The following is a 25,557-nucleotide window of genomic DNA, read 5'->3' on the forward strand; positions in this document are numbered from 1 at the left end:
AGTTAGAAAGATCATATCATAAGGAACAGGTGTAAATTGTACTAAGTTTCAAGTTGATTGGACTTTAACTTCATCAAAAACTACCTTGACCAAATCTTTAACCTGAAGTCAGACAGACAGATGGACAAACAGACAAAAATGGACAAATGGACAGACCAGAATATGCTGACACAGAGATGTCTTGGCTGTCAGCATAACATTTAAAAAAAAAAGACAATCTGATGAGCAGCAACATTGTTAAATTAATGGTCAACACTGAGATGTAACTTCAAAGTAAACATTGTTGTCTATTGAATGAATTATCTTACAAACTAATTTAAGCAGAAAATTTAGCATTAAAAATAGCTAATTAATGAAGGTTAGGTAATAGTTTTCATGATTACACCATACATTAAAACTTTTCATGCTGACTTAGTACCAAGCAAACGTTTGTACATGTGAATTTTAAAGTTAATCCTCTATAATGTTTCCGCCACCTATGTGGCATCATACAAACCTTTTCATGTTGACTAGGTAACATAAGATAGGTTGGTCCTTGGAATGGTGGCCATATTGCTATGGCATGTTTGGTTTCCTTGGTTACATCAGTTTCATCATCAGAATCATTATTATTATCAATGTCTTCTATCCTGGCATCTCTTAAATGTATCTGACCTAATGGTGTCTAGAAAAATAAATACAAATAGGCCATGATAATGATTGTTTAAAACGTTTTAGTGTTTGCTTAGAGAAACAATTTCTATGAATGACAATATTTGAATCCTGCCTTTACAAAGTATACACAGCTACTTTTGCAAAGGTACTTTTTCTGTACTAAAAACGTGCATTACTGGAAGTTTACTTTTAATATTAAGTACTAATTCTTTACTTCAAAACTACTGTAATATTAAGGTACTTGTAATTTACAGTACTTGATTTGTACTAAATATTTTGGTACAGAAATAATACAATATTCCATGCTTGAAAATCATAACTTTAAGAGATTTGAAATAGAAAAACTTTCAAAATACTGAAAATGTAATGGTAGTAACCAAAAATCTGTAGTACCTAAATTTCAAGTACAAATAAAGTACTGTAAAATACAGGTACCTAAAAATTACAATAATTTTAGAGTAACATAATAGTACTGAATTTTTTGGATTTCCAGTACTACAAATTTTTAGTACAAAAATAGTACCTATGCAAAAGTAGCTGTGTAAACTGCTTAGGCATATGTTATGCAGCATTTGATAATATTTATGTATTATAAGTGCATCACATATTTAAAATAACTGGGATTGCAAAATAGGTGGTTATGGACATTAAAATATGCTATAAAGGTTAGCAATGACAGGATACACAGTTTGTTAAAATTATGAAAGTATGTCTCATTGTCAAAAACTCTGAAATTTGGAACTAGGTAAGAAAATTTTACATGGCCACAAGATTTAAAGGTTCCAATATTGTTAATTTCTATTATTTCAAAAAAAATCACTAAAAGGTTCTATAACAAAATGTTAAATACATCTTAGTGATTATAAGAGGTATAATAGTATATATTATTTGTCACCTTTCTAGCTAATTGAAATTTGAATCAAGTTCTTTAATATCTTGGATATCAACTTCCATTTTTTTCCTTGTTCGATGGAAAGACACCATCATAATTGAACAATGATTTAATGTTTACCTTGTCAGATGGATTCCTGTGATATATTAAATATCTACCAACTAAAACACACCAACATTTCCTTGAGACTCCATTCCTCACCTGAAAAAAAAGACAAAATAAATTTATTTCTTTAACATATCATGTATATAAACTCAATGCATGGTTCCCACAAAATTTTATTTCAGCCACTCTAAAAGTCTTGTCTGTGTCAACCCTAATTAATTGGACTTTTTTCTATAACCGTGGTGCTTAAAAGTTGAAAAGGTTAGGGTTTTACATTCTTATTTACACAAAAAAAGGAAATTTTGTTCTCAGGAAACTATGCCCTGCTCACACTTTTAAATTTTCATTATCAGTATAGAGTTGATTCTGGATTAAAACCCTAAACTGATTGTTTGTCAGCTTTAACAAAACAGATTAACAAACAGGGGTCGAAATTAGCGCTGGTCCGGTGCCAGTAGAATGTGCATCAGACCAGTAGATTTTGTCAGTCGGTGGTCCAGCGGACCAGTAGAAATTCGTCATAAAAATCACTTATTGCATTGCAATCTCCATTTGTTTACCAAAAAAAATACCTGTGAAATCAATTACACGGTACTAGGGGGTATTCCAATTGATCAAGTTAATTAATATCTCCGGTGAGAGTACTTCACAACAATATAAAATGTGGAAACTTTTGTGGAGTTAATCCGCCGCACAAAAAAAATAAAATAAGTGAAAATCAAAAGGAAGATCAAAATAAAGTATATATGAAATTGACAAAAGGAAACGCAAATACCAAAAATCATGGGAAAAAGATCATGTGAAAAAAGGACCAGTAGATTTTAGTTCAGTTTTTAGTCCACTGGTCCAGCTGGCCAGTACACAAAAAAGCTTAAATTGGACCCCTGTTAAGGTAACACGATACCGAATGGCATATCTCCCGATTTTCAAACTTTTTGGCACACGTGTTCTTTGAATCGAGTTACATTGGAATGTGTAATAAAAAATGGGGGTCACCATTTTTGTTTTCTTGGTATTTTCATGAGGAAACGTCAATTTTGGCGACAAATTTACTTAAGTATATAGGGGAAATGTCTATTTTTCGGCTTACTTTTTTTAGATTTTCCATTGGATGGCTATGTTCTGATATACGAAGAAAAACAAAAAACTAACATAATATCCAGGATTGCATACTGAATCCATACACGTATAGAAACTTATATGTCACCATCCTTGTTTTTGAGATAAATGGCTTCAAAGTTGATTGTTACCCTTAGAATTTGGCTGAAAATGTGTGACGTTATTGAATACAGAATGTAACGTTATTCTTACTTAGAGAAATGGAAAATAAAATATGTGTCGGAATCTTAATGGTGTTTATTTTATTTACATTTCCCTTGTCGGGTGTCGTAAATTTCCTAGTATTGCAATATGAAATATTTCGTTCCGCTCATTGAAATTTCACTCAAATGAATTAACAATAGTGTTGTCTGATTTTCACACCAAACGAGCATATTGTAATTAAGTGGATGTGGTTTGTTTATGTGTAGTCTGTTTCCCGGCCGTTATTGAAATTCTTGGTTGACATTTGTATATTCCGAAGGCATACTGAATGTTTTACGGAGGGGACCAACCTAGTTTATTGTTTTATATAAATAAGGTCGTTAGTGTTCTCGTTTAAATGGTTTTACATTGTCATTTTGGGGCCTTTTATAGCTGGCTATGCGGTATAGGCTTTTCTCATTATTAAATGCCGTACGATGACCTATAGTTGTTAACTTCTGTGTCATTTAGGTCTCTTGTGGATTGTTGTCTCATTGGCAGTCATACATGATCTTCTTTTTTTATATATACTTGAAACTTGCTTGAGCTGGTTGGTTCCACGTGAATCTTATAATAGACTAGTTCATGAATCACCGAAAGTAGGTACACGTTAAATTCACGTAATGTTTTTGAATAAGATTATTCAAATAATATCTTAATTCTAAAATTTAATTAAAATCAGGTTGGTGTCATCGCTTCATCCATGCAGAAAAAGATAACTTTAAAAATTTGATCCAGTTAACAGTTTTATAATTGCTCGGTTTTTGATGGTTGTTTAATGTTCAGTGGCAAATAGTTCATGCATGTTCGGGACGATACAATACAATTTTGAAAACAGTTGTTCAGTAATAAAAGACACAATTGATGCACCAGTCAAAAAAAAGTTCAACATTCTGTTAGTTGTGAAAATTATGAGCCTGATAAAATACACATTCTGAAAAATAAAATAATAAAACTCAAAGGATATTTCAGAACTCGATCATATTCTTAATTTGCTACATACATAAGTATAGCGTACACTGTGTGGTGTAAATGTGTCAGTTGGTTGGTCAGCAAGTAAGACAAACATTTCAAACTGTACGCAACATTTCACAAAATGTCTGTCATTTGTGGAAAATTATTTACAAAACAAATCTTGAGATCAGATATGTATTCTTTATAAGTTAAACAAACTGCGAAATATAAAGGTTCCAGCTTGAAATTCCACATTTATGAGATAGAAGCCGGAGTCTGAAGTCCGCGTGCCTTTTTTATTTTATCAAAATGCCTAATCAAGCAACCTGCCATGAACAAAAAATAAGGAAAATCTAGAAGATATGCCCAGCTTTAATATATGTTGTAACACCATGTACATAATTTAAACCCGAAGCAAAAAGACTGTAGTGCTAAATAATTAACCGTATACACCATATATATACCAAGTGCGGGATTGACGGTTGAACGGACACAAGTAACACAATATATGATGATACGTGCCTATTAGGATTTTGGTGACAAAACATCATACTTGAATATCTAGTTCATATAAAGAAATAGTTATTTGAAGATCTAAAATGAAGTAGCAATGTAAGCAATCTAACGTTTCCGTAATTTTGTCTTTGGTGGAAAGTTGATAAATTGGCAATTTTCCCGCACCACCTAATTTCATTATGGTTTGAATTTTCTACCGAAGAATAAAAGTTTTAAGACTTAAACACATATTTACTCGAGACTGAAATGTTAGTGTGATACTTATACTACAAATACTTTGATGTTTTGTTGTCGTTAAGAAGATAGAGGAAGATTTTGTTTAAAAAAGGAAACCGTCATAGGTCAATGTACGGTCTTCAACACTGAGTCTTGGCTCCAGATTGCTTTCTTATAAACTGCATATCCCATATCTACATTTATCATTTTAACAGCCAACTATTGTACAAATAAAATGTTCCATATAATTTTTTGCTTTATCTATACTTGTACTTTTACTAGTCTCATGTTACCCCACTTCCATAATGAACAAGCGGAAACGTAAATATTTGTTTTTGCGTAAATGTTCGTAAACTATTTTCCTTTAAATAGAAAAAAATAGAGGCAATGATTTGAATTTTAAAACTAAAGTTTCAAGTGACGGTGGTTAATTGTAGGATTGATTGCAGTTTGCTTTACGTCCAGTGACAAATAGATCATGCATGTAACATGTATGGGCGAGAACAAAATATCAATAATTATTTCTGGTAGGTTATGTAATAGAGGCGTTCCGGGATTATGGTTGAGTAAATTTGGAATGACACTGGAAAATGAGGGTACATTGGATAGGGACATAAATTTTATCTTGCAACAGGCCACATCAAAGAGTTCTTGCAAAGGTTTTTGATTTTCAAAGAGCATAGCACTCTTTTTATTCGAGGAATCGGATTTAATGTCGCCATTCTGACCGGATGTGGCTGCAAAGTTGATACATCCCGCACAGCCAAATGGACGCCTCACTTTGGAAGCATTTTACTGTCGTTCGAAAGAAGACCAAGTAACAATTTCTATTCCTTTGTCACCTTTTAGGTGTAATTCGTAGAATAAAAACAAAATATAAAAATTATGTACATTGTCAGAAAAATAAAATGTATTTGTCCTCACTACGGAACAAGACTCTTTCTGTTGTTTGAATAAAAAGTTAGTCAGTCGTTTGCTTGTAAATTTCGAAAGAAAAAATGTCACGGAACCAGTCCTGACTATTAGTATTAACTTGCGTTTATATACGCAAGTGGATACATGGAGCTGTCTTTAATCAGACTTTAACTGGCCCTGAATTGATTTTAATTTCTTTTTTGCCGAATCAAGTTCTCATGTATTTCTCAGTCTACGTTAACTTTCTCAAGCCTCATTCCGAATTTGATGTCTGTCCCGTGTAGATTTGGTCAATAGGATTACAAAGCTAGCACTTTATATAATAAATGTTCGGATTCACTCTCTACAGGTCAATGAATTGCAGAGACTGTTTATACTTGGAACACAGGGAAAGTTTTTCGGCAAAATAACAAAGTTAAACCACTTTTTTACATTCCATACTAACAAACTATTTTCTGTATGGGTTTCAAAGTCTGGCTGTACGATGAATGGTTCTTTTTCGCCTAATTCTATTCGAATTCTCATCCAGGTGATAACCGTTTTTCCATTTTGGCCGAGCGGTGTTTTGACGACCATTTGTATACCAATTAATATTTGTACAATTCTGTTTTTTTTTTTTTTTTTTTTTTTATTTGTTTTTCAGTAGTCAGGCTTTTACAATCCCTTTACATCACCACCTGACTATGGTGTTAAGAGGTTTGATATATATATATATACAACAAAAAATTGACTACATTTTTTTCTTCTAATGTGAATATATATTATTTAAATATTAACATTATAATAAAAAGTGGAAAAGAAACAATCACACACACATACACACACTCTCGCACTTGCATTAACATAACATAAATCAACTTGTGTATTGCAAAGAAAAATGTTATCTTTGTAAAGATCTGCTCTTTATGAACTGTAAGTTTCATTTTTTATTTTATATGATTTGAATCAAAAGTAATGGTGACTAATCAGTAAAAATGTAATCTAATGGGGCCCAGAATTTTTGAAAATAAGGTGTGGTACCATTTTTCTTTGCTATATAATGTTCATTTTCCTGATATTTTCTTATTTTTGCTAATAACCCTATAATACTTGGTTTCTTTTCATACAATTTACATTTGTATATATAGTTCTTTGCAATATTAATAATCAAATTCAACAGTAAACTCTCATTTTGAAGACCAAGAAAAATGTGCTTCTTAGATAATGTAAAGTTCACAAAATATCTTTTCAGTTTTTGTGAAAAAGTTTGCCATATAAAATGTGTTATTGGACATTCATAGAATAAATGCTCCATGGTTTCATCAGAAACCTTACAAAAAGTACAAAGCTTTGAATCTTTAAGTTTAACTTTATATAAGAAAGTGTTAGTTGCAATTATTCTATGTAAAAATTTATATTGAAAAGTTCTTAAATAAGTGTCTTTACATGATTTTCTTAAAATAACATAATATTCTGACCAATCTGCAATTTCAATACCTAGTGATTCCTCCCATTGTAAGAACTTTTCTGTTGGCAGTTGCACATTTCTGTCAACAAGATCTTTGTATACAAACTTTGCCTTTTTGTTACACAATAATCTTTCCAAAAAAATATCAATACAGTTAAAAGTTTCAAAATTTACATGAGCAATCTTTTCTTTAATATATTCTCTCATATACTTTGGAATGTTAGCAATGAGACCATAATACTTTAAAAAATTATTTGTTTGAAGTCTTGGTCCTATCTGATCAAAATTACAAAAGTCCTTAGTCTCTAAGTTTTTTACACGTCGTCCTAAGTTTCTATAGATTAGAATTCACGTTCAAAAGAAAATTTCACGGGGATACGGTGTGCATCATGCATAAGTATTTATTGCAAAAATAAACTAAGAATAAAATAAAGTGACAAAACTCAAGTCTTTTGTGCGTAAGAACATATAAAGTTAAATCGTGCAGATGCTTAAATATTTAAGAAACAGAATATTTAAAGTAAAGTAATACATTTTAAAAGGTTAACAATGAGCAGAAGAATTGCAGGAAAACGATAAAGCAATCTATGTCAAATAAGTTAACTGTTACGTATTGCATCAAAACGTTTGGCACTCTGCATCTTGAAAAAGTTTTCGTTAAAAATGTCACATAGTTACCAACATTTTTTTTTTATTATTTAAGATCACTTTGTGATTGCAGAACCTGCTGCATTGGCTTGTATACATGTTTGAACGTTATTCGATAACGTCAGGAACGATAACTCGTGGCGTAACGTCATTCGGTATCGTGTTACCTTAACAGATAAAATCACACTTACTTTATGCAATGTTCCTTTCAGTACAGCTTTAGTGTCCATGTGATCTAACAGAAAACTTGTAGCTTGTCTTTTAAACACCTTCTGTAGTACTGAAATAATCAAGTTTTAATAGCACAGGTACCAGTCTCATATCATTAAACATGAGGCTCAATGTAGTTTGAATCACTAACCTAGCAAAACTATACAAAGTTTAAACCCTGCATCAACAATTTTAATTCTAAAAGTTTTAACTTATTAAATAGATAAATATTTTATAACTTGTTAAAAGTAATGCAACAGTACAATTTTAGCCCTGTTTATTTGTTTCTAAAAATAATGCAGGAAATATAAAGAAAAAACAAATTTCTAGAAATTATTGACAATTATTGTCTAATCTGTAAATTGAAAAATTATTTCATGCATTTATCACTGTGATTTTTGAAGAACTGACAAAAAGTGAGGTTAATTATTGCATATGAGCAAAATTTGAACACAGATCTATATTTTTAGTTTTTATCATGGCGTTACTCACCCAGTCAAATTATTGACATTGATAAATCTTGCAATGATTTTTCTAATTTACAGTACCAAAAAAAATCTTGTCAATTTATATAAATTGTACATTCTATAATATTTACATCTTATCCATTTCTCTGTTTCAGACAGGGTATCTGCTGTAAAATAGTACGTCTTCTTTCCTGAGGTGATCTGAAAATAAATCAAAATTATGAAGGATAAATATGAATGAAATAAGATGTGAGGGGTATACTTCAATGATACAGCAACCCAAGTACATAATTCTTTTTAATCTTCAATCTAGTATTTAGTCTAGCCCAGTAGAAATAAGCACAAAATCTTTTAAGTTTAAAAAGAAATTAGCAGATTTTACATTATAAGTCCCCAATTTGAAAATGATACCATGATAGTATGCAAAATATATTACTCTTTAAATTGTAGCAATTTCCTAATTTGATTCTATCATTCATACCCGTAGCCAGGGGGGGGTTCGGAGGGTTCGGACGAACCCCCCCTTGAAAACAAATAAGCACTGTTAAAGTCAATGTTCTTTTCGAATTGTGACTGTTAAAGTCGAGTTTGTGAGTCAAACGAACCCCCCTTTGGAAATTCCTGGCTACGGGCCTGTCATTGGTTACAATGTAAATACTTGATAGCTACCTGAAATGCCATTTCCCCTTTAGTATGCACAACTCTAGACTGGTCATCTAGTTTAATTGATCCCTGAGGTTTTCTTAGTACATCATGCTGAAAATAAAATTATCAATGAAATTTTGTTTTTTCTTAACTATAAATTCAGAGATAATTGAATTCATTTTTAACAATCATTGTTGATGAACCCAAAAAGTGAAATGACACCAGACATTCATTACTACATGTACCTATAATTTCACATTTTTCTTTTTGGTAAAAAACAATCATGTGACTAAAGAGTAATATATGTTTTTCCTGTTATTTTATATACTGTGGACTCATTTATTTTTAATTGATCTTTTTCTTGGATTTAGGAAAAATTGGATTTTAGTGGATAGTTGATTTTGAAAAGCCGAAAGACAATTTTCTTCCTTAGTGGTTCCCTTTCCCCAAGAAATCAATAAAAACAATTAGTAACCCAATGAATAAAAGTAATTAAGTTAATCCATATATGAGTACTCATTATGCCCCTAATTTTGCTGAAATCTTGTGAGATATATATATATATGTAACAAGAGTGCACACGCTGAAATGTCTAGCGTTCTTTACAAATTGTTGATATTATGTTGATAGTCCTAAATATAAAGCTTTATTACCACTGTCAGATAAACTCAAAATTAACCAAGAAAAACTAAACATTGATCAATGAACTGTGAAAATGAGGTCATGGTCAAATAAAACCTGAAAGACTGACATAAAGATCATAAAATATTTTCCATACACCAAATAAAGTTGACCTATTGCATATACAATGTAGTATAAGAAAAATAGACCAAAACTCAAAAACTTTACTTTGACCACTGACCATGAAAAAGAGGTCAAGGTCAGATGACACCTGCCTGTTGGACATCTACAGTCCTTCCATACACCGAATTTACTAGACATATTGCTTACAGTATCTGAGATATGGACTTGACCACCAAAACTTAACCTTGTTCACTGATCCATGAAATGAGGTTGAGGTCAAGTGAAAACTGTCTGATGGGCATGAGAACCTTGCAAGGTATGCATATACCAAATACAGTTATCCTATTACTTATAATAAGAGAGAATTTAACATTACAATTTTTTTTTTTTTCAAGTGGTCACTGGACCATGAAAATGAGGTCAAGAACATTTGACATGTTGCTGACGGAAACTTTGTAACATTAGGGATCTATATACAAAGTATGAAGCATCCAGGTCTTCTACCTTCTAAAATATAAAGCTGTTAAAAAGTTAGCTAACGCCCCCACCGGATTACTATCCCTATGTCGAGCTTTCTGCAACAAAAGTTGCAGGTTCGACAAAAATCACCCTGTAACCAGATGCTCCGCAGGACGTAGCTTTATACGACCGCAGAGGTTGAACCCTGAACGGTTGGAGCAAGCATGGACACAACATTCAAGCTAGATTCAGCTCTAAATTTGGATTGTGATTAAATAGTTGACAGAGCATAGGTTTCTGACACAGAATGAATGTGTTCTCATGAACTTAAATTTTTTGTTTTCTCTTAGAGCAATTCACTATGCTGTTGAATATTAATCCTCTCAAAAAAATGTTTAAAGAAATTTTCTTTTTATTCAAATGAGAAAAATTGAACCCAATTTTTTTAATCACATCCCCCTTTCCCTTATTGCAAAACTAATCTCAATTAAAATTTCTAATGGAGTTTGCAACAATCACTACTCATTCAAATACATCATAAAATATTAAGATGTAAAAAAACTGCTTGTTATCACTGAATGGTAAAGATTATATTCATTTATCAGTTGGTAGTAAAAAGTGAATATACATTGTATATTGTATATAACAAAGATTTAAGTTGATTCTGGACAAAGAAAGATAACTCCAATTAAAAAAAAATCTTGCTATTGCAAAATATTGTGCAATTAGATATTTCTTGCTTACTAATCTGGACAAAAAAGATAACTCTAATTAAACAAAAATTTTGCTATTTCACAATATTGTGCAATTAGATATTTCTTGCCATTGCGCAATACTGTGCAATTGAAAAGACTTGCTATTGCACAATACTTTATATAATAATTTTAGATCCTGATTTGGACCAACTTGAAAACTGGGCCCATAATCAAATATCTAAGTACATGTTTGGATTCAGCATATCAAAGAACCCCAAGATTTCAATTTTTGTTAAAATCAAACTAAGTTTAATTTTGGACCCTTTGGACTTGAATGTAGACCAATTTGAAAACAGGACCAAAAATGAAGAATCTACATACACAGTAAGATTTGGCATATCAAAGAACCCCATTTATTCAATTTTTGATGAAATCAAACAAAGTTTAATTTTAGACCCCGATTTGGACCAACTTGAAAACTGGGCAAATAATCAAGAATCTAAGTACATTTTTAGATTCAGCATATCAAAGAACCCAACCGATTCATTTTTTGTCAAAATCAAACTAAGTTTAATTTTGGACCCTTTGGACCTTAATATAGACCAATTTGAAAACGGGACCAAAAGTTAAGAATCTACATACACAGTTAGATTCGGCATATCAAAAAAAAACAATTATTCAATTTTGATGAAATCAAAAAAAGTTTAATTTTGGACCCTTTGGGCCCCTTATTCTGTTGGGACCAAAACTCCCAAAATCAATACCAACCTTCCTTTTATGGTCATAAACTTTGTGTTTAAATTTTATAGATTTCTATTTACTTATACTAACGTTATGGTGCGAAAACCAAGAAAAATACTTATTTGGGTCCCTTTTTGGCCCCTAATTCCTAAACTGTTGGGACCAAAACTCCCAAAATCAATCCCAACCTTTCTTTTGTGGTCATAAACCTTGTGTCAAAATTTCATAGATTTCTGTTAACTTAAACTAAAGTAATAGTGCGAAAACCAAGAAATGCTTATTTGGGCCCTTTTTGGCCCCTAATTCCTAAAATGTTGGGACCAAAACTCCTAAAATCAATACCAACCTTCCTTTTGTGGTCATAAACCTTGTGTTAAAATTTCATAGATTTCTATTCACTTTTACTAAAGTTAGAGTGCGAAAACTAAAAGTATTCTGACGCTGCCGCCGCCGACGACGACACCAACGTGATAGCAATATAAAAATGGATAAACAACTTCATGTTGTCTCAAAATTAACCATACAAAACTCACCTGAGATTTATAATAAAACAACTCTCCATTCCTGAGAACAAACCATCTTCTTTTCCACATTTTAACTTTACCACCAAGCTTCGACAGGTAACCAAATTTCTCCAAAGTGTCCTGCAATAAAACAAAATTTGAATGCTTATTATTGCAATAAATGTTCATTCCACGCGCAAGTTCAATTTAAAGTATTTTAATGTTGATCAAGAACTAAGCAAAGAACTATTTAGTATAAAAAAACAAAGCGCTCAAATGAAACAACTTAATTCAGATAGTTTAACCTTAGAGTTCAATCAGAGCAATTTTGATTCATAACAAAACAAATTTGAGGAAATGTTTAGCTAAAACCAAAAATAGTGTAAACACCACTTGCAAAAGAAATAATTTATATTGTAACTTAATATTATCATCCCATATTTCAATATTGGCTCGTCTTTAATTTCCAAATATTTTTGTTTTATTAGTAATTTATCATTATTTTTTAATGAAAATACCCAAGAAAGTACACGAAACCTTTTTTCTTATTATTAAAACAGACAAGGCAGGTAACAATTATTACACATCAATAAAATAAATTCATATTGTCACACTCCAGAACTAATTTATCATCTGTACAAAACAAAACAAGAATGTGTCCAAAGTACACGTATGCCCCACTCGCACTATCATTTTCCATGTTCAATGGACCGCGAAATTGGATAAAAAATATAATTAGGCATTAAAATTAGAAAGATAATATTATAGGGAACATGTGTACTAAGTTTCAAGTTGATTGGACTTCAACTTCATCAAAAACTACCTTGACCAAAAACTTTAACCTGAAACATGCACTTTCATTTTCTATGTTCAGTGGACCGTGAAATTGGGGTCAAAAGTTTAATTTGGCTTTAAAATTAGAAAGATCATATCATAAGGAACATATGTACTAAGTTTCAAGTTGATTGGACTTCAACTTCATCAAAAACTACCTTGACCAAAATCTTTATCCTGAAGCGGGACAGACGGACGAACAAACAGACGGATGGACGAACGAACAGACGAATGGATGCATAGACCAGAAAACATAATGCCCCTCTACTATCGTAGGTGGGGCATAAAAATGTGAAATTGTCTTGAAAGCTTCTTAACATTAATTGATTGACTGCAAGCTAAATGTCTGAACAGAGATTGATGCTAGATACCTAATAAGTAACTTACATGTTTACAGTTATCTACAGCATACTTAAGTAGTTTCTGTTCAGGTTCTGATGTGTCAGAATCACTTTTACCTGAGTTCTCCTCTGGTGGATCAACATAATCACATGATACTTCAGATGAAGCTGAATAACTTGATACACCTGGAAAACAAAATAAAATGCTGAAATAATTCAACACTCTTAATAGATCACAATACAAAGTGCTAAGTAACATGTTACACCCTGATAACATAGAAAATCAATCACATTCCTCAGAGTCACAATGGAAGAAATGTGAAGGTGATCCAGACTACAACAAGTTGAACATCTTTTTACACCACTATCCAAGGTAAGGGATATGGTTAGTGCCTTCAAACAAGTTTAATCCCACAACATTCTGTATGTGCCAGTTCCAAGTTAGGAGACTGTAATATCCATGGTTGTCATTTGTTGTCGTGTAACATATTTGGTTTTTCAGTTATCATTTTGCAAAAATTATGTCATACGTTTTCTCTTTTTGAATTATTTCATATTTGTCATTTAAAGGTCATTTATAGCTGACTAAGCAGTATCAGCTTTGCTCATTGATGAAGGCTGTATAGTGACCTACAGTTGATAATTTGTCTCATTTGGTATCTTGTAGAGAGTTGACTTATTTTCAATCATACCACATCTTCTTTTTATATGACTTCAACTTCATATTTTCTTGAAAGCAACAATTCTCAATCAAGAAATGTTGTATCAACTAGGCCAAATCTACCACATATTCATATAATGCGAAAATAAAAATTTGTCTCTTTGTCATAAGGGTTAGGTCTCAACCTATTCTTATTGCCAACTTCTAGATACAAGTCATAACTATATGTGCAATAGTCTTTGTTCTAATGTTCAATGGTTATTTACATACCCCTTTTAATGGCCCCTGAGCTGCTCTGCTGCACTTTATTTGTTTTCGAAGGTTCTGCCTGAGTTACAATAAGAGAGCAGTCTTCATCAGAAGAATCTGTAGAGGAATCTTCAGTGAAAGGAGTACTCCTGATCTGTGCTGCCTTCTACAATTACAATGTTCATAATCAGATTAAAGTATATGATGATGAGGGTTGGGGGAGAGGTGTGTAGGGTGTTTAAAGACCTTGACTACCAATGAGGGTCATACACAGTTGTTTAAAGTATATTTTCAGCTGAGTATAAATTTATACCTTTTTCCATTTAAGGTTGTAATCTCGTAATTGACTGCTCCATAGGCTTACATGCAAAACAGTTGATCTTTGAAAATAAAAAAATAAAAAATGCTACATAGAAATAAAATTCATGTTCATTTCATGTATATTCTAATGTGAAATTGTGATTTAAACGAAAAAAAAGTGGGTCATGCCGTGAAGAATAAAAAGTTACGTAAACCTGAAGTCAAAACATTTTTTTCTACTTTCTGTTTGCTATTTTTACTAGGCCACACCACTTCCAGTTAACATGATTTAATTTCACCTTACTGGATTGATATACCCCAAAAGATGCAAAATTTTTTTTAAGTCTATATATATGTTTCAATTCAGCATAAACCTATAATCAAACAGAAAAAATTGAGTTCAGAAAAAAATGGACTATTTTGTTTCCCTCCATGTTTTGACATGCACCGAAAACAGGAATTGAAATACAAGACTGGTACCTTAAAGGGGCACTATGTTCATTTATTTGACTCGGATTCTCAATGCTGTTTGGTGTAAGCCAAGGCTCCATGTTGAAGACCACTTTGACCTATAAAAAATTTGCCTTTACAAATTGTGACTTGCATGGAGAGTTGTCTCATTGGCACTTATACCACATCTTCTTATATCTATATATAAACAACACATAGTGTCCAGTAGTGAAACATGTAGACGTGATATCATTGTAGGGGGGGGGGGGGGGTAATTTTTTTTTAATTTTTTTTTTTATATTTAGTAAGTACCTACCCCTTTTAGAGTTGCATAAACAGGAACATCAAACTCTTTATACAGTTTACCAATTACTGTTTGTGGTACTGATGGCTTAGATGTGGCTAAAGAGAAAATATCAAAAAGGTAACTAGAAATAAGAGCATTAAGTGTGATTTGCTTGCTAAAACTGATTATAAATGTTAAACATGTATATATCAATAAAACCCCAAAATAATCACAAGGTTGGATTATAATAAGCAGATACCAAACAATTATTTTTCCATATTGTGAAATTTGTTGAAAAAAAGATATTTTGAATTTAAAATTATTAATTCAATTTAAAGTTAAAAATTCAAAACCTGATATATTTTTTTTTATTTTGAAAATGAAATATGTGATTCTGACCTAAAACATGTAACATTAAATGTGTTTTATGCTCATAATGAACAGAACATTTTTTTTATTGCTACTACAATATGGTATCTAAACTTGTTAACATATTAACTTACAGGTATGTTGTTGACTAGTGTCTTTAACTTTCTTAGGTATGGCATAAGTTCTGCTATCCTGAAATAGATATAAATCTACTATTAATTTTTTTTTTTTTTTAGATTTTCAAAGGGAAATCTTCAATTGTTTCACTTAAAATTTATAAATTTCATGGATAAAAGATGATATGTTGAAATGTCCCTAACATCCCACTCAACTGATCATACTGAATTATATTTTGAAAGTCATAGAGGTCACATATCATTAAAATTTATCATAGCTCAATGAACCCTGAAAATTAGGTCAAGGGGGAGTAATTCTTTTAAGATGCAAGACCTGTTGGTGACATTCTGCTGTTGTTTTTTCTATGAACAGGTTGTTGTCTCTTTGACACATTCCCCATTTCCATTCTCAATTTTATTATAATGTATTTGTGGTAACTTTTTTTCTACCAAATCATTCCTGTAAAACTGTAATCAATTAGTTAATTGACCTAATCAAATAATTAAAATGTTGACCATGGACCATTCCATTATTAGCATTAAAACTTATATTCAAGATCATATAATTTATATTTTATGTTTAAAACATATTTTCAAGGACAAATAAAAAAAAAAAAATCTTTTTGATTAAATGTAATAAAAAAATCTTCGTTGATAAGTAAACCATTTTTTTTTTTTTTTTTTATATAAGAGTGAACTAGAATTAAGAGTAGCACATTTCTTGATCAAGATCTATAATTTAAAGGCAAACCAAAGTCTTGCTTATCCAAAATTTAGTTTAAATGTTTGATAGATTTTTTAGTTTGAATCTTGAATTCTGACAGTGACTCATTGTAAAAGATTGTTTTATCATGTCTTTGGCATTAAGGAGGGTGGAGACAAACGAAGAGTGCAGAAATTACAATAGCTCTCTTGTAAAGAGAATCTAATCTAAGAAATTAAAGCTGAATCAGAAGATTTATATTATTACTTACTGAAATATTAATAACACCTTTCAATTCTAAAGACTCTATACATTATAATGTAATTAGTATATTCCATCAAGTCAGACTTCAAAGGATCATATTTGTCAAAATTATATCAGCTGTTAACCCCTAAAATATTTATACATGTGTCTTTGATTTGCGATCATCATGAAACACCTTTATTCTATTTACACAATGTTCTTTGAAACATGTGTCAAAAACTGTTGACTTGTGAATTTGATATGTAGCAACTTCTGTGATTTATATCCTAACATTGTATAATGGTTTATTTTATGCTATCATTTTGCATGTCTTTTATACATACTTTTACTAGTGATGTTTTAAAACATTTTTTTATTTACAATTCCTATCCCTTTCACTCAGACTCCACATATGTTATGAAATTATTTTTTTGCAATCTTTCAATTAATTTTGTTTCATAAAATTACACTTCATCTTATGTTGTTTCGTCATTTCCACCCATTGTTTAATGAGGGGGAGGACAGGGGGTACCCTTCTCCCTTCTCCCACCCCTCTTCTCCTATCTCCTACCCCTCTTCTCCTTATTTTTTTTTTTAATTTACCGGAAAAAAGAGATATTTTATTTTTTCATATTTTATTTTTTTTCTCCAACTTTTTCTCCTTTCTCCCAGCCTTCCTCTCCTTTCTCCTACTCCCTTTCTCCTTTCTCATTCCCCCTTTCTCCCTGTCTCCCTTACCCCTGTCCTCCCCCTCTTTAATGGTGAAAATTGGATGATAAACTTTTTGATGTTCCTATATGTTCTTGACCTATTGAAAGCACCTGCTATTTCTTGCATCATGACTTACTTTTAAAATAACTAAAAACAGAATTTATATATGCAAAAATGTTAAATTCATATCAATTGAATCGCAAGAAAAATTTAAAAGACTTCATACAAATTTCAAAATAATCCTACCCAAAATGAAGATGTTTTCCCAGTGACAATATGAGGCTCCAAGACAGGGGGTGGTTTGTCATGTGATACTATCCCCTCTGGCACTCCTCCAGCACTATACATCAATTGTAATGGTGAAGATTTGTCATGTCTCTTTTTCACACGAGGTAATGTTGCAATGGCCGACACATTATTTGAACTATGATTATATACACTACTTGGAGATTCTGAAGGTGTTCTTGGAAAGAAAGGTGAAATTGGTGTCCTTGATGACATAGGGGTCAAGGTCACAGCAGGAGAACTCTCAGTTTTGATAATTATATCTTCTATGATAATATCCTCCTCATCATCATAGTCATTATCTTCTCCATTATTTAACAAAAAACTGTTATTATTTTTCCCGTCATTTTTATCATCATCATCATTACTAGAACTAACAAGAGAATCAAGGAGTCTATTTTCACCGCTAAACACTTTACGTCCAATCACAACTTGAGGAGGTAGACATTTTTTCAGTTCGTATGTACTTTCGTGATTCTGGTCCACTTCATGATAAAGTGGAATAGTTTCTATATCAGGCATACTATCATCACTGTTGCTGTCTAATGCTGTATCTTTGTCACTTTTCATACTGGCCGAGCTTTTTGTATCTGACGGAGGGCTGATACTGTTTTCTCGTTTATCTTCCAACTCCTGTTCAATAGCTTGTAATACTGATGGGGAAGGACGTTTAGGAATAGCTGGTGGAATTGAATCTTCTGACATGTCCTGAGAACTTGAACTGACATCTGACCTTGACCTTGATTCAGCATAATCTGAAGAAGGTCGTGTCCTTGACAAAGGTCGTAGTTGAATAACTTCAGACCTAGCTTCAGACCAGCCACCTTCTGATACAGGTCTACATTTAGTAACTGTTAGGTCAATAGGGCTAAATGTTTCTGACTGAGGTCGTGAACTTGACCTAGATATTGCATTTTCTACTAGATGAGAGATGTCTGTGAAGACAGAATTAGGTCGTGAATCAGCACAATAAGAGGACTCTTCTTCCTCTTCTATATAAGATGAAGCTTTAGATACAGAACTCTAAAAATAGAAAATATACAGGATGAAAAACAATATCACAACTTAAACCTTATCCTAAATCCAGCATTACATATAATTTAGTACCTAATTATGACATTTTTGATACATGTAATATTTGTAACAAGTTTAAAATACTCAGTTTTGAATCTAATGCAAAATAAGTAAGCATTATCAACATAGGAAAAATAGATTTAAATTATTAAACACAATCAAACATTGTTTTTGCCAATGAAAAACACATCATTTTTCATTTGTGATATATACTAAATAAAAATTAAAAGTGGAATATAATAGTCAATAAAGCAACTAATTACTCGAAACCAAAGGATAAAGATTAAAACATCTACATGTCACCTTAGCTTGCAGACTTCAACAATGAGCAAAATCAATTCTGTAAAGTAAGCTATAAAAGCCCCACCTTAACAAAATTTGTATAAGTTCAAAATAGAAACCGACTGTTTAAATAATATTATTGCAATTAAGTCAAAAAATTAACTGTGGAATTTTCTAATACTTTTGTGGTTCCTAAATTTGAAATATTTATAGTACCATTGACTTTGCCAAAAAAAATCATTAATTAAAAATAAATCAAGTTTGAGTGCAATCAGCTTAGAATTAAATAAATAAATAAACGTTAGCTGCTTTCCACCTCAATAAGACAAATGGCACAGTAAAATTAAAATATAATTGATCTTAACATGAAGTATAAATTACTTTGGAGAAGATGTTTAATGGGAAAACAAATGCACCATTCAAGTGTGTAACAATAATCTACTCAAAATGATATGAAAACTTCTGCATAATTGTATGGTGTAGATTTTATGCATTTTTTATCTGTTATTACATAATATTGTTACAACATACCCATAGCTAGGGAGTTCAGACGACCCCCCCCCCCCTTTTGAAACCAAATAAGCACTGTTAAAGTCCACGTTCTTAAAATTGTGACTGCTAATGTCCAGTTCATGAGTCCAAATAACCCCCCAAATGGAAATTCCTCGCTATGAGCCCGATTACAAATTGAGTAATTTTCTCACAATTCAAACAACTCAAATGAATAAAAGATGAATGACCTTCCTTTTGTGGTATTGAACATTCTTGTAAACTTTCATAGAGATCAGTTCACTTAAACTGAAGGTATTAAAAGTCCAAAACCAAATGTATATTCAGACGACTAAGACACGGACAACAATGACAACATCAAAGCATTACACAAAGCCCAAATTTTGTTTTCGGTCGTATGAAAATTACCTGTTGGCTTAATCGGTAAATTTCTTTAGCAGCAAAAGCTGGCAAAGCTTGGAGACGTTCTCGTAAAATTTCTACTTGATCCTGAAGAGATTCATTTTCTTGTTGTAATTCTTGATTCTTTGTTTCTATCTGAAAATACAAATTGGCACATGGATATATAAGTTCTAATGAACTTGGTTTGCAAGATCAGTTCTGATTGGATAATGCATAAAATTACATGACATCAATACATAGAATACACCACTTTTTTTATAGCATTTTAGTTGTTATGAAAATTAAAAATGCTTTTTTACTATTTGCACAGCTCAAAGAAAATAGAAATAAAATATTGTAATTGAATTTGGCAATAGTGATTTAATTTGGCTATGGTGATTAAATTTGGCAAAAGTGATTTAATTTTGCAAAAGTGATTAAATTTGACAAAAGTGATTTAATTTGGCAAAAGTAATTTAATTTTGCAAAAGTGATTAAATTTGGCAAAAGTGATAAAATTTGTCAATAGTGATTTTGATACCTTACACATGTTTAAATATGCAAAGGAAGATTTCAAATTTGATAGACAAGTTACAAGTAAATAATGGTACAGTTGTATTAGTTAAGGTATAACAAAGATATGGTTAAAATCCAGTTTGACGTATGGTGGGACATTTTAAGTGACAATGTTCCAGTGCAGCTTTACTGTGAATCATGTATGACGACGAAATCTGGTTTCAAATGTTACTTGGTCGAAAACCACTGACAATTTTTTCAAGCATAGATGAATTGGTTCAATTTCTCAAGCTGTGTCATGCACATGTTATCCAGTGTGTATCAGAATATAGTCGATCTCTTAGACAGTGTTATTATATGTGTCAATACATGATGTGTCACTGCATTTATACTTTAAAAAAGTGCTTGCATAAACTATTTATATATTATCTTTTGTGTATTTACTCATATTTTGCTCTTATACTAATAATTTGTTGTAATTATGTTGTAACGATTACTTATATTCAATTATTGTATGTTCATTGAATCTCATTTATGAGGAACAAAAGATATGAATGAATGAATGGATTTAACTGAACCATGAGCTGTGCATTTTGACAATACTGGAAAATCCCAAACTTTTTAAAATTTTCAAATCAATTTTAAATTAATTTGTGTCATCATTGTAACATTTGCATTTAAAATTCCCAAATCTCTTTCTACTGCCTGTCATGATTGATGTTTATGAGATGCTTCTATCAATATCACAATTAATCCAGTTAAAAGAATGTCAAAGATGTTACAAATTCGTGTTTGACATTTAAAGTTCTGCATTTCCATGTGAGCTTTATATCTACTTTATGTTTTTACTAAAGAACAAAGACAAATATATCAGATAACTATATTTAATTTGAAAACATCTCTGTCAATATTACATAATATCAATATGAATTATTTAGTCTCTCAACTGAATTCTGTCGAGAAAGGGGAGCATGTACTACAATAAATGTCATTTATTTAAAGAAAATTTTGATTATGAGAAGGTAGAGGTGTAATGCCTTAGATCAAACACTGCATTGACATAAGAGGCAACCAAAAGACTTTATATAGAAAAAAATGTCATTTATTTTACATACCATTCTGACTTTGAAAAAGTAGAGGTGTGACATAAAACACTGAAGCTATATATATGTGGCAACCACAAAATTATATACTGCAACAATTGTCATTTATCTTACATAACAATTTAACTTTGAGAAAGAAGAGAAGTTATGCTTTATGCCAAACACTGAAGCTATATAAGAGGCCACCAAAAGACTTTATACTTAAAAAAAAAAAAAGTCATTTGAATTATTTTACATAACAACTTTTTGAGTGAAAATGTAGAGGTGTAATGCCTTACATCAAACACTAGTGTACTGCAGCTGAAGAAGAGGCCACAAAAAGATGATATACTTCTATGAAAATCTGCATTTGAAGTAAACAAATCTGTTGGCTCTCACTAAGTAGCAATATTCAGTGAACAAGACCATAATTGAAACAAGAATATCAGGGAATCAGAACAGAAAGAAAACTAGAACTGACATGGAACAAGAATACAATGGGAACAAGAGCATGAAGGGAACAACATTGATTATTAGCATTCAGGGAATAAAAACACACAGGAAACCAGGACAAACAGGGAACTAGAGCATGCAGGAAGCAAAAACATTCAGAGAACAACATCCAAGGAAAAAGAACATACAGTTAATCAGAACACGAAGGAAACCAGATACAGGGAACAGATAATACATGGAACTTAGATATTTTGAAACCATTCTATAAATTTTTGAGGTGCAAGTGTCACTATTGGAGCAGAAACATTTTATTGCCCACTGGTGTTCTCATTGCTGTTGTTGTCTCTTTGACATATTCCCCATTTCCATTCTCAATTTTGCCTTTTTCTTAGCTGTTTTCACCTTTTTCATTGTTGAATCTTTCTTTATTTAACTTGCTTTTAAATTTACAACCGTTATGATTAGTCCAGAGTGTTTAGATTTAGTCTGTTTTTTCTGTCATGCAAGTGTTTTTAGTTGTTAAAATCTAGTGCTTAAAATTGCATACATGATATTGTAGCTGATTCTTTTCTAGGTATTAAACACAACCCCTGCATTTACTTTGACCTCATTTTTACCTGTTGTAATTTAGAAGTGACCCATTCCTTTATTTTACCAGCCTTTTCTTCTACCATCTTAGCATCATGTTGTCTTTGTAGTTTCTAAAATATAAAAATATAAAATGTATCCATAATCAAAATATCCCATTAAATATTTTAGCAGATTACCAGATATTTCACTGGTCTTCCTTCATCTATACATCCAAAGTAGAGCTTTTGAATGAGTTAAAATTATTGCATTTTCACCTTTTTGCATTCCATACTTTCTCCTTCAAATTTAAAACGCACTTGAGAGGTTTGGAGTTAAAAAAATATACATCTGTCACCAGCATAAGAGAGATAACATGTTTAACCCCACCACATTATTCATGTTTGTGCCTGTCCCAAGTCAGGAGCCTGTTATTCAGTGGCTGTCGTTTGTTTAAGTGTTACATATTGGTTTTTCGTTCATTTCTTTACATAAATAAGGCCGTAAGTTTTCTTGTTTGAATTGTTTTACATTGTCTTATTGGGGCCTTTTATAGCTGACTATATGCAGTATGGGCTTTGCTCATTGTTGAAGACCTTACAGTGACCTATAATTGTTAATATTTGTGTCATTTTGGTCTTTTGTGGATAGTTGTCTCATTGGCAATCATACCACATCTTCTTTTTTATAAGATGTAGAAAATGGACTTTCCTTCCTTACAACAGGAACAAAAGCTGCAAGGATTAAAATGAGTAATCCTCAATGATGCTGAAATATTTGGTTCTTATTATTCAAAGAATTTGTGCTCTTATATCAAGGAACATTAATAGTACAATAATCTTAAACTTTATTTCAGGTCAAGGACAAGCTGCCTCTCCAGAGTTTTCTGTGTTTTCAATTGTAATACTTTACAACCAAACTAATTCCTTTATCCACTACTTACAAAAGTTTGAATACTGACTGAGGAATAAACAAGTGCTAATATATAATACCTGTTCTTCTAGATATAGCTGTAAAGATCTGATTTTCTCCTCTTTTTCTACACACTGTTTTTCTAGGATATGAATTCTATCATCCAGTTCATCTGGCTGCATGTTAATGGCTGCTAACTGTTGTTCCATGATCTGTATCTGAAAAGAAAAAGTCACAATTAGTTTACTATTTCATTAAGTTCAATTATCCCATAAAACACCCCCCTTTAAACTCGTGTGGCTAAAATAAACTAAAAAATGTGCCTGCAACAAAACAAAGAAGTCTCTCAAGAATGAAAACAATGTGGTACTGACTCTAATGTTGCTGAAAAGTATTGTATTGTAAATTGCAACTGCAGAAGGAAAAATATGGTTGATACATAACTACATGTTTTGGATAAAATTTGATACTAATTTCTAGTTTATATAAGAACAATAAACCCCAAAAAGGGTCAATAGCTGATTTCAATACTTTATAGCATACAAGCGATAGCCTTTTAAAAAGTGCTAAATTCGACTCATAGCTGATGAAAATGGAATGAGCTCTCGCTTTGTAGATAAATTCATTTAATAGAATAGCCATGTGAATCAGTCAACAAATTTTACCACACACGTGAGGTCACACGTTATGAACTTGTAGTGCAACAAATGGAAGTTTTTAACGACCCTGACTAGCTATACAGCCCTTGCATGGTCGGAACTTGTAGTATCGTTTAACGTTGTTGTTTTATACTCCAGAAGATTCGTCTATTTATAGATAAAAGTTACCTGTGTAAAATCTAATTGCTAAAATAAAGACGACAAATACGATACTCTACAGGATTGAAGGACATTTACTTGGTTTGGATTGTCCTAACCTGTCAATATATTTTGATTATTCACGTCTCGTGATATCTTCCAATCAGGTAGCAAGAAAAAGTTACGCCCTAAGTGTCCATCGTTCAATTCTTAATCTTGACTCATAGGAGTCGAGAATCAAGTCTTAGTGATCATTTCCCTTTTACAAGTTGTCAAGATATTCACAAAACTCACAAGGGACAATACTCCTATAAGAATATACACAATGGTAAACTGATGTGGATAAGAAGTTCCTCTGAGTTACCTTGTGTCACTCATTCTTTACCTCACAGCAAATAATGATATTAAAGCAACATCTTATGACGTCATCATTGAGCACAAGTCAATATGCCTTTACGCTTCATGAAGGCATGACAAATCAATACTTTAAACAAAATTTAACATCTTGTATAGATAGGTTCAACAGAAAAACACCCAGTCAAAATTGACACCAAGATGAAATTAGATAACCAGCATTTATCATGCTTTTTTAAATATATGACTAAATTGCTAAAAGATTACCTCCTAAATTAGTGAAAATTCACATTCTGAATTGACAATAATTACTTGGTGTAAATAAGTTACACCCTTAAGGTGTATCTTGAATAAATATAAACTAACTTACAAATCTGCAAAACTTATCTAATCCTGATTTTTTTATTTTGTGAAGACAAGTCCTCACTTCTACACAAATTATTATTACAACATCATCTATTAAGATGAAGTTAGCCATCTGGTACATGAATTTTACACCAGCTTTGACAGGTAAATTACATAACAATAATTAGACATCAGGTTTACATAAATCTGAAATACTTAAGTCACTGTTCTCTTACATCATCCCCCTGACTTAATTAATCAATGGAGGGGATATGTCCTCACATTTAAATTATTCTTCTCTTACATCACTCTCCTGATTTGATTAAAAAATAGCTAGGAATTAGACACATTTTAGATCATTTTCATTTTAACATTTTTTGCCATATTTCTTCCAATCTTAAAATTCTTTCCATGAAAAATGCATGAAGAATTTGGATGTGAATTGATGGTTTGGTACTTGGAATTATTTTACTCTTACATCACTCCCCTGATTTGAATAAATGATAGGAATATAGTGTTCTCACATTTAAATTTTTCTACTCTTACATCACCCTGATTTGAATTAATGATAAGAATAATGTCCTCACATTTAATTTATACAACTCTTACATCACCCCCTGATT

The 25,557-nt window shown here is 31.5% G+C and overlaps 1 protein-coding gene across 1 annotated transcript in view; it reads right to left on the bottom strand.

The window, feature by feature from the left end:
• LOC134709790 (pleckstrin homology domain-containing family H member 1-like) overlaps positions 1 to 25,557 on the bottom strand; it is a 70,130-nt gene that overhangs the window by 15,242 nt on the left and 29,331 nt on the right. The window contains exons 5-18 of the mRNA XM_063569934.1: positions 23,519 to 23,656; positions 22,577 to 22,660; positions 19,936 to 20,064; positions 17,623 to 18,684; positions 15,738 to 15,795; positions 15,265 to 15,350; positions 14,220 to 14,364; positions 13,335 to 13,474; positions 12,144 to 12,254; positions 8,996 to 9,082; positions 8,458 to 8,527; positions 7,841 to 7,929; positions 1,667 to 1,747; positions 497 to 664 (exon numbers count right to left, since the gene is read on the bottom strand). Of these exons, the coding sequence (XP_063426004.1) occupies positions 497 to 664; positions 1,667 to 1,747; positions 7,841 to 7,929; positions 8,458 to 8,527; positions 8,996 to 9,082; positions 12,144 to 12,254; positions 13,335 to 13,474; positions 14,220 to 14,364; positions 15,265 to 15,350; positions 15,738 to 15,795; positions 17,623 to 18,684; positions 19,936 to 20,064; positions 22,577 to 22,660; positions 23,519 to 23,656 (2,448 nt within the window). The remainder of the gene's footprint in view (positions 1 to 496; positions 665 to 1,666; positions 1,748 to 7,840; positions 7,930 to 8,457; positions 8,528 to 8,995; positions 9,083 to 12,143; positions 12,255 to 13,334; positions 13,475 to 14,219; positions 14,365 to 15,264; positions 15,351 to 15,737; positions 15,796 to 17,622; positions 18,685 to 19,935; positions 20,065 to 22,576; positions 22,661 to 23,518; positions 23,657 to 25,557) is intronic.

The sequence above is a fragment of the Mytilus trossulus genome, chromosome 3, assembly GCF_036588685.1.
Source record: "Mytilus trossulus isolate FHL-02 chromosome 3, PNRI_Mtr1.1.1.hap1, whole genome shotgun sequence".
Taxonomy (NCBI): domain Eukaryota; kingdom Metazoa; phylum Mollusca; class Bivalvia; order Mytilida; family Mytilidae; genus Mytilus; species Mytilus trossulus.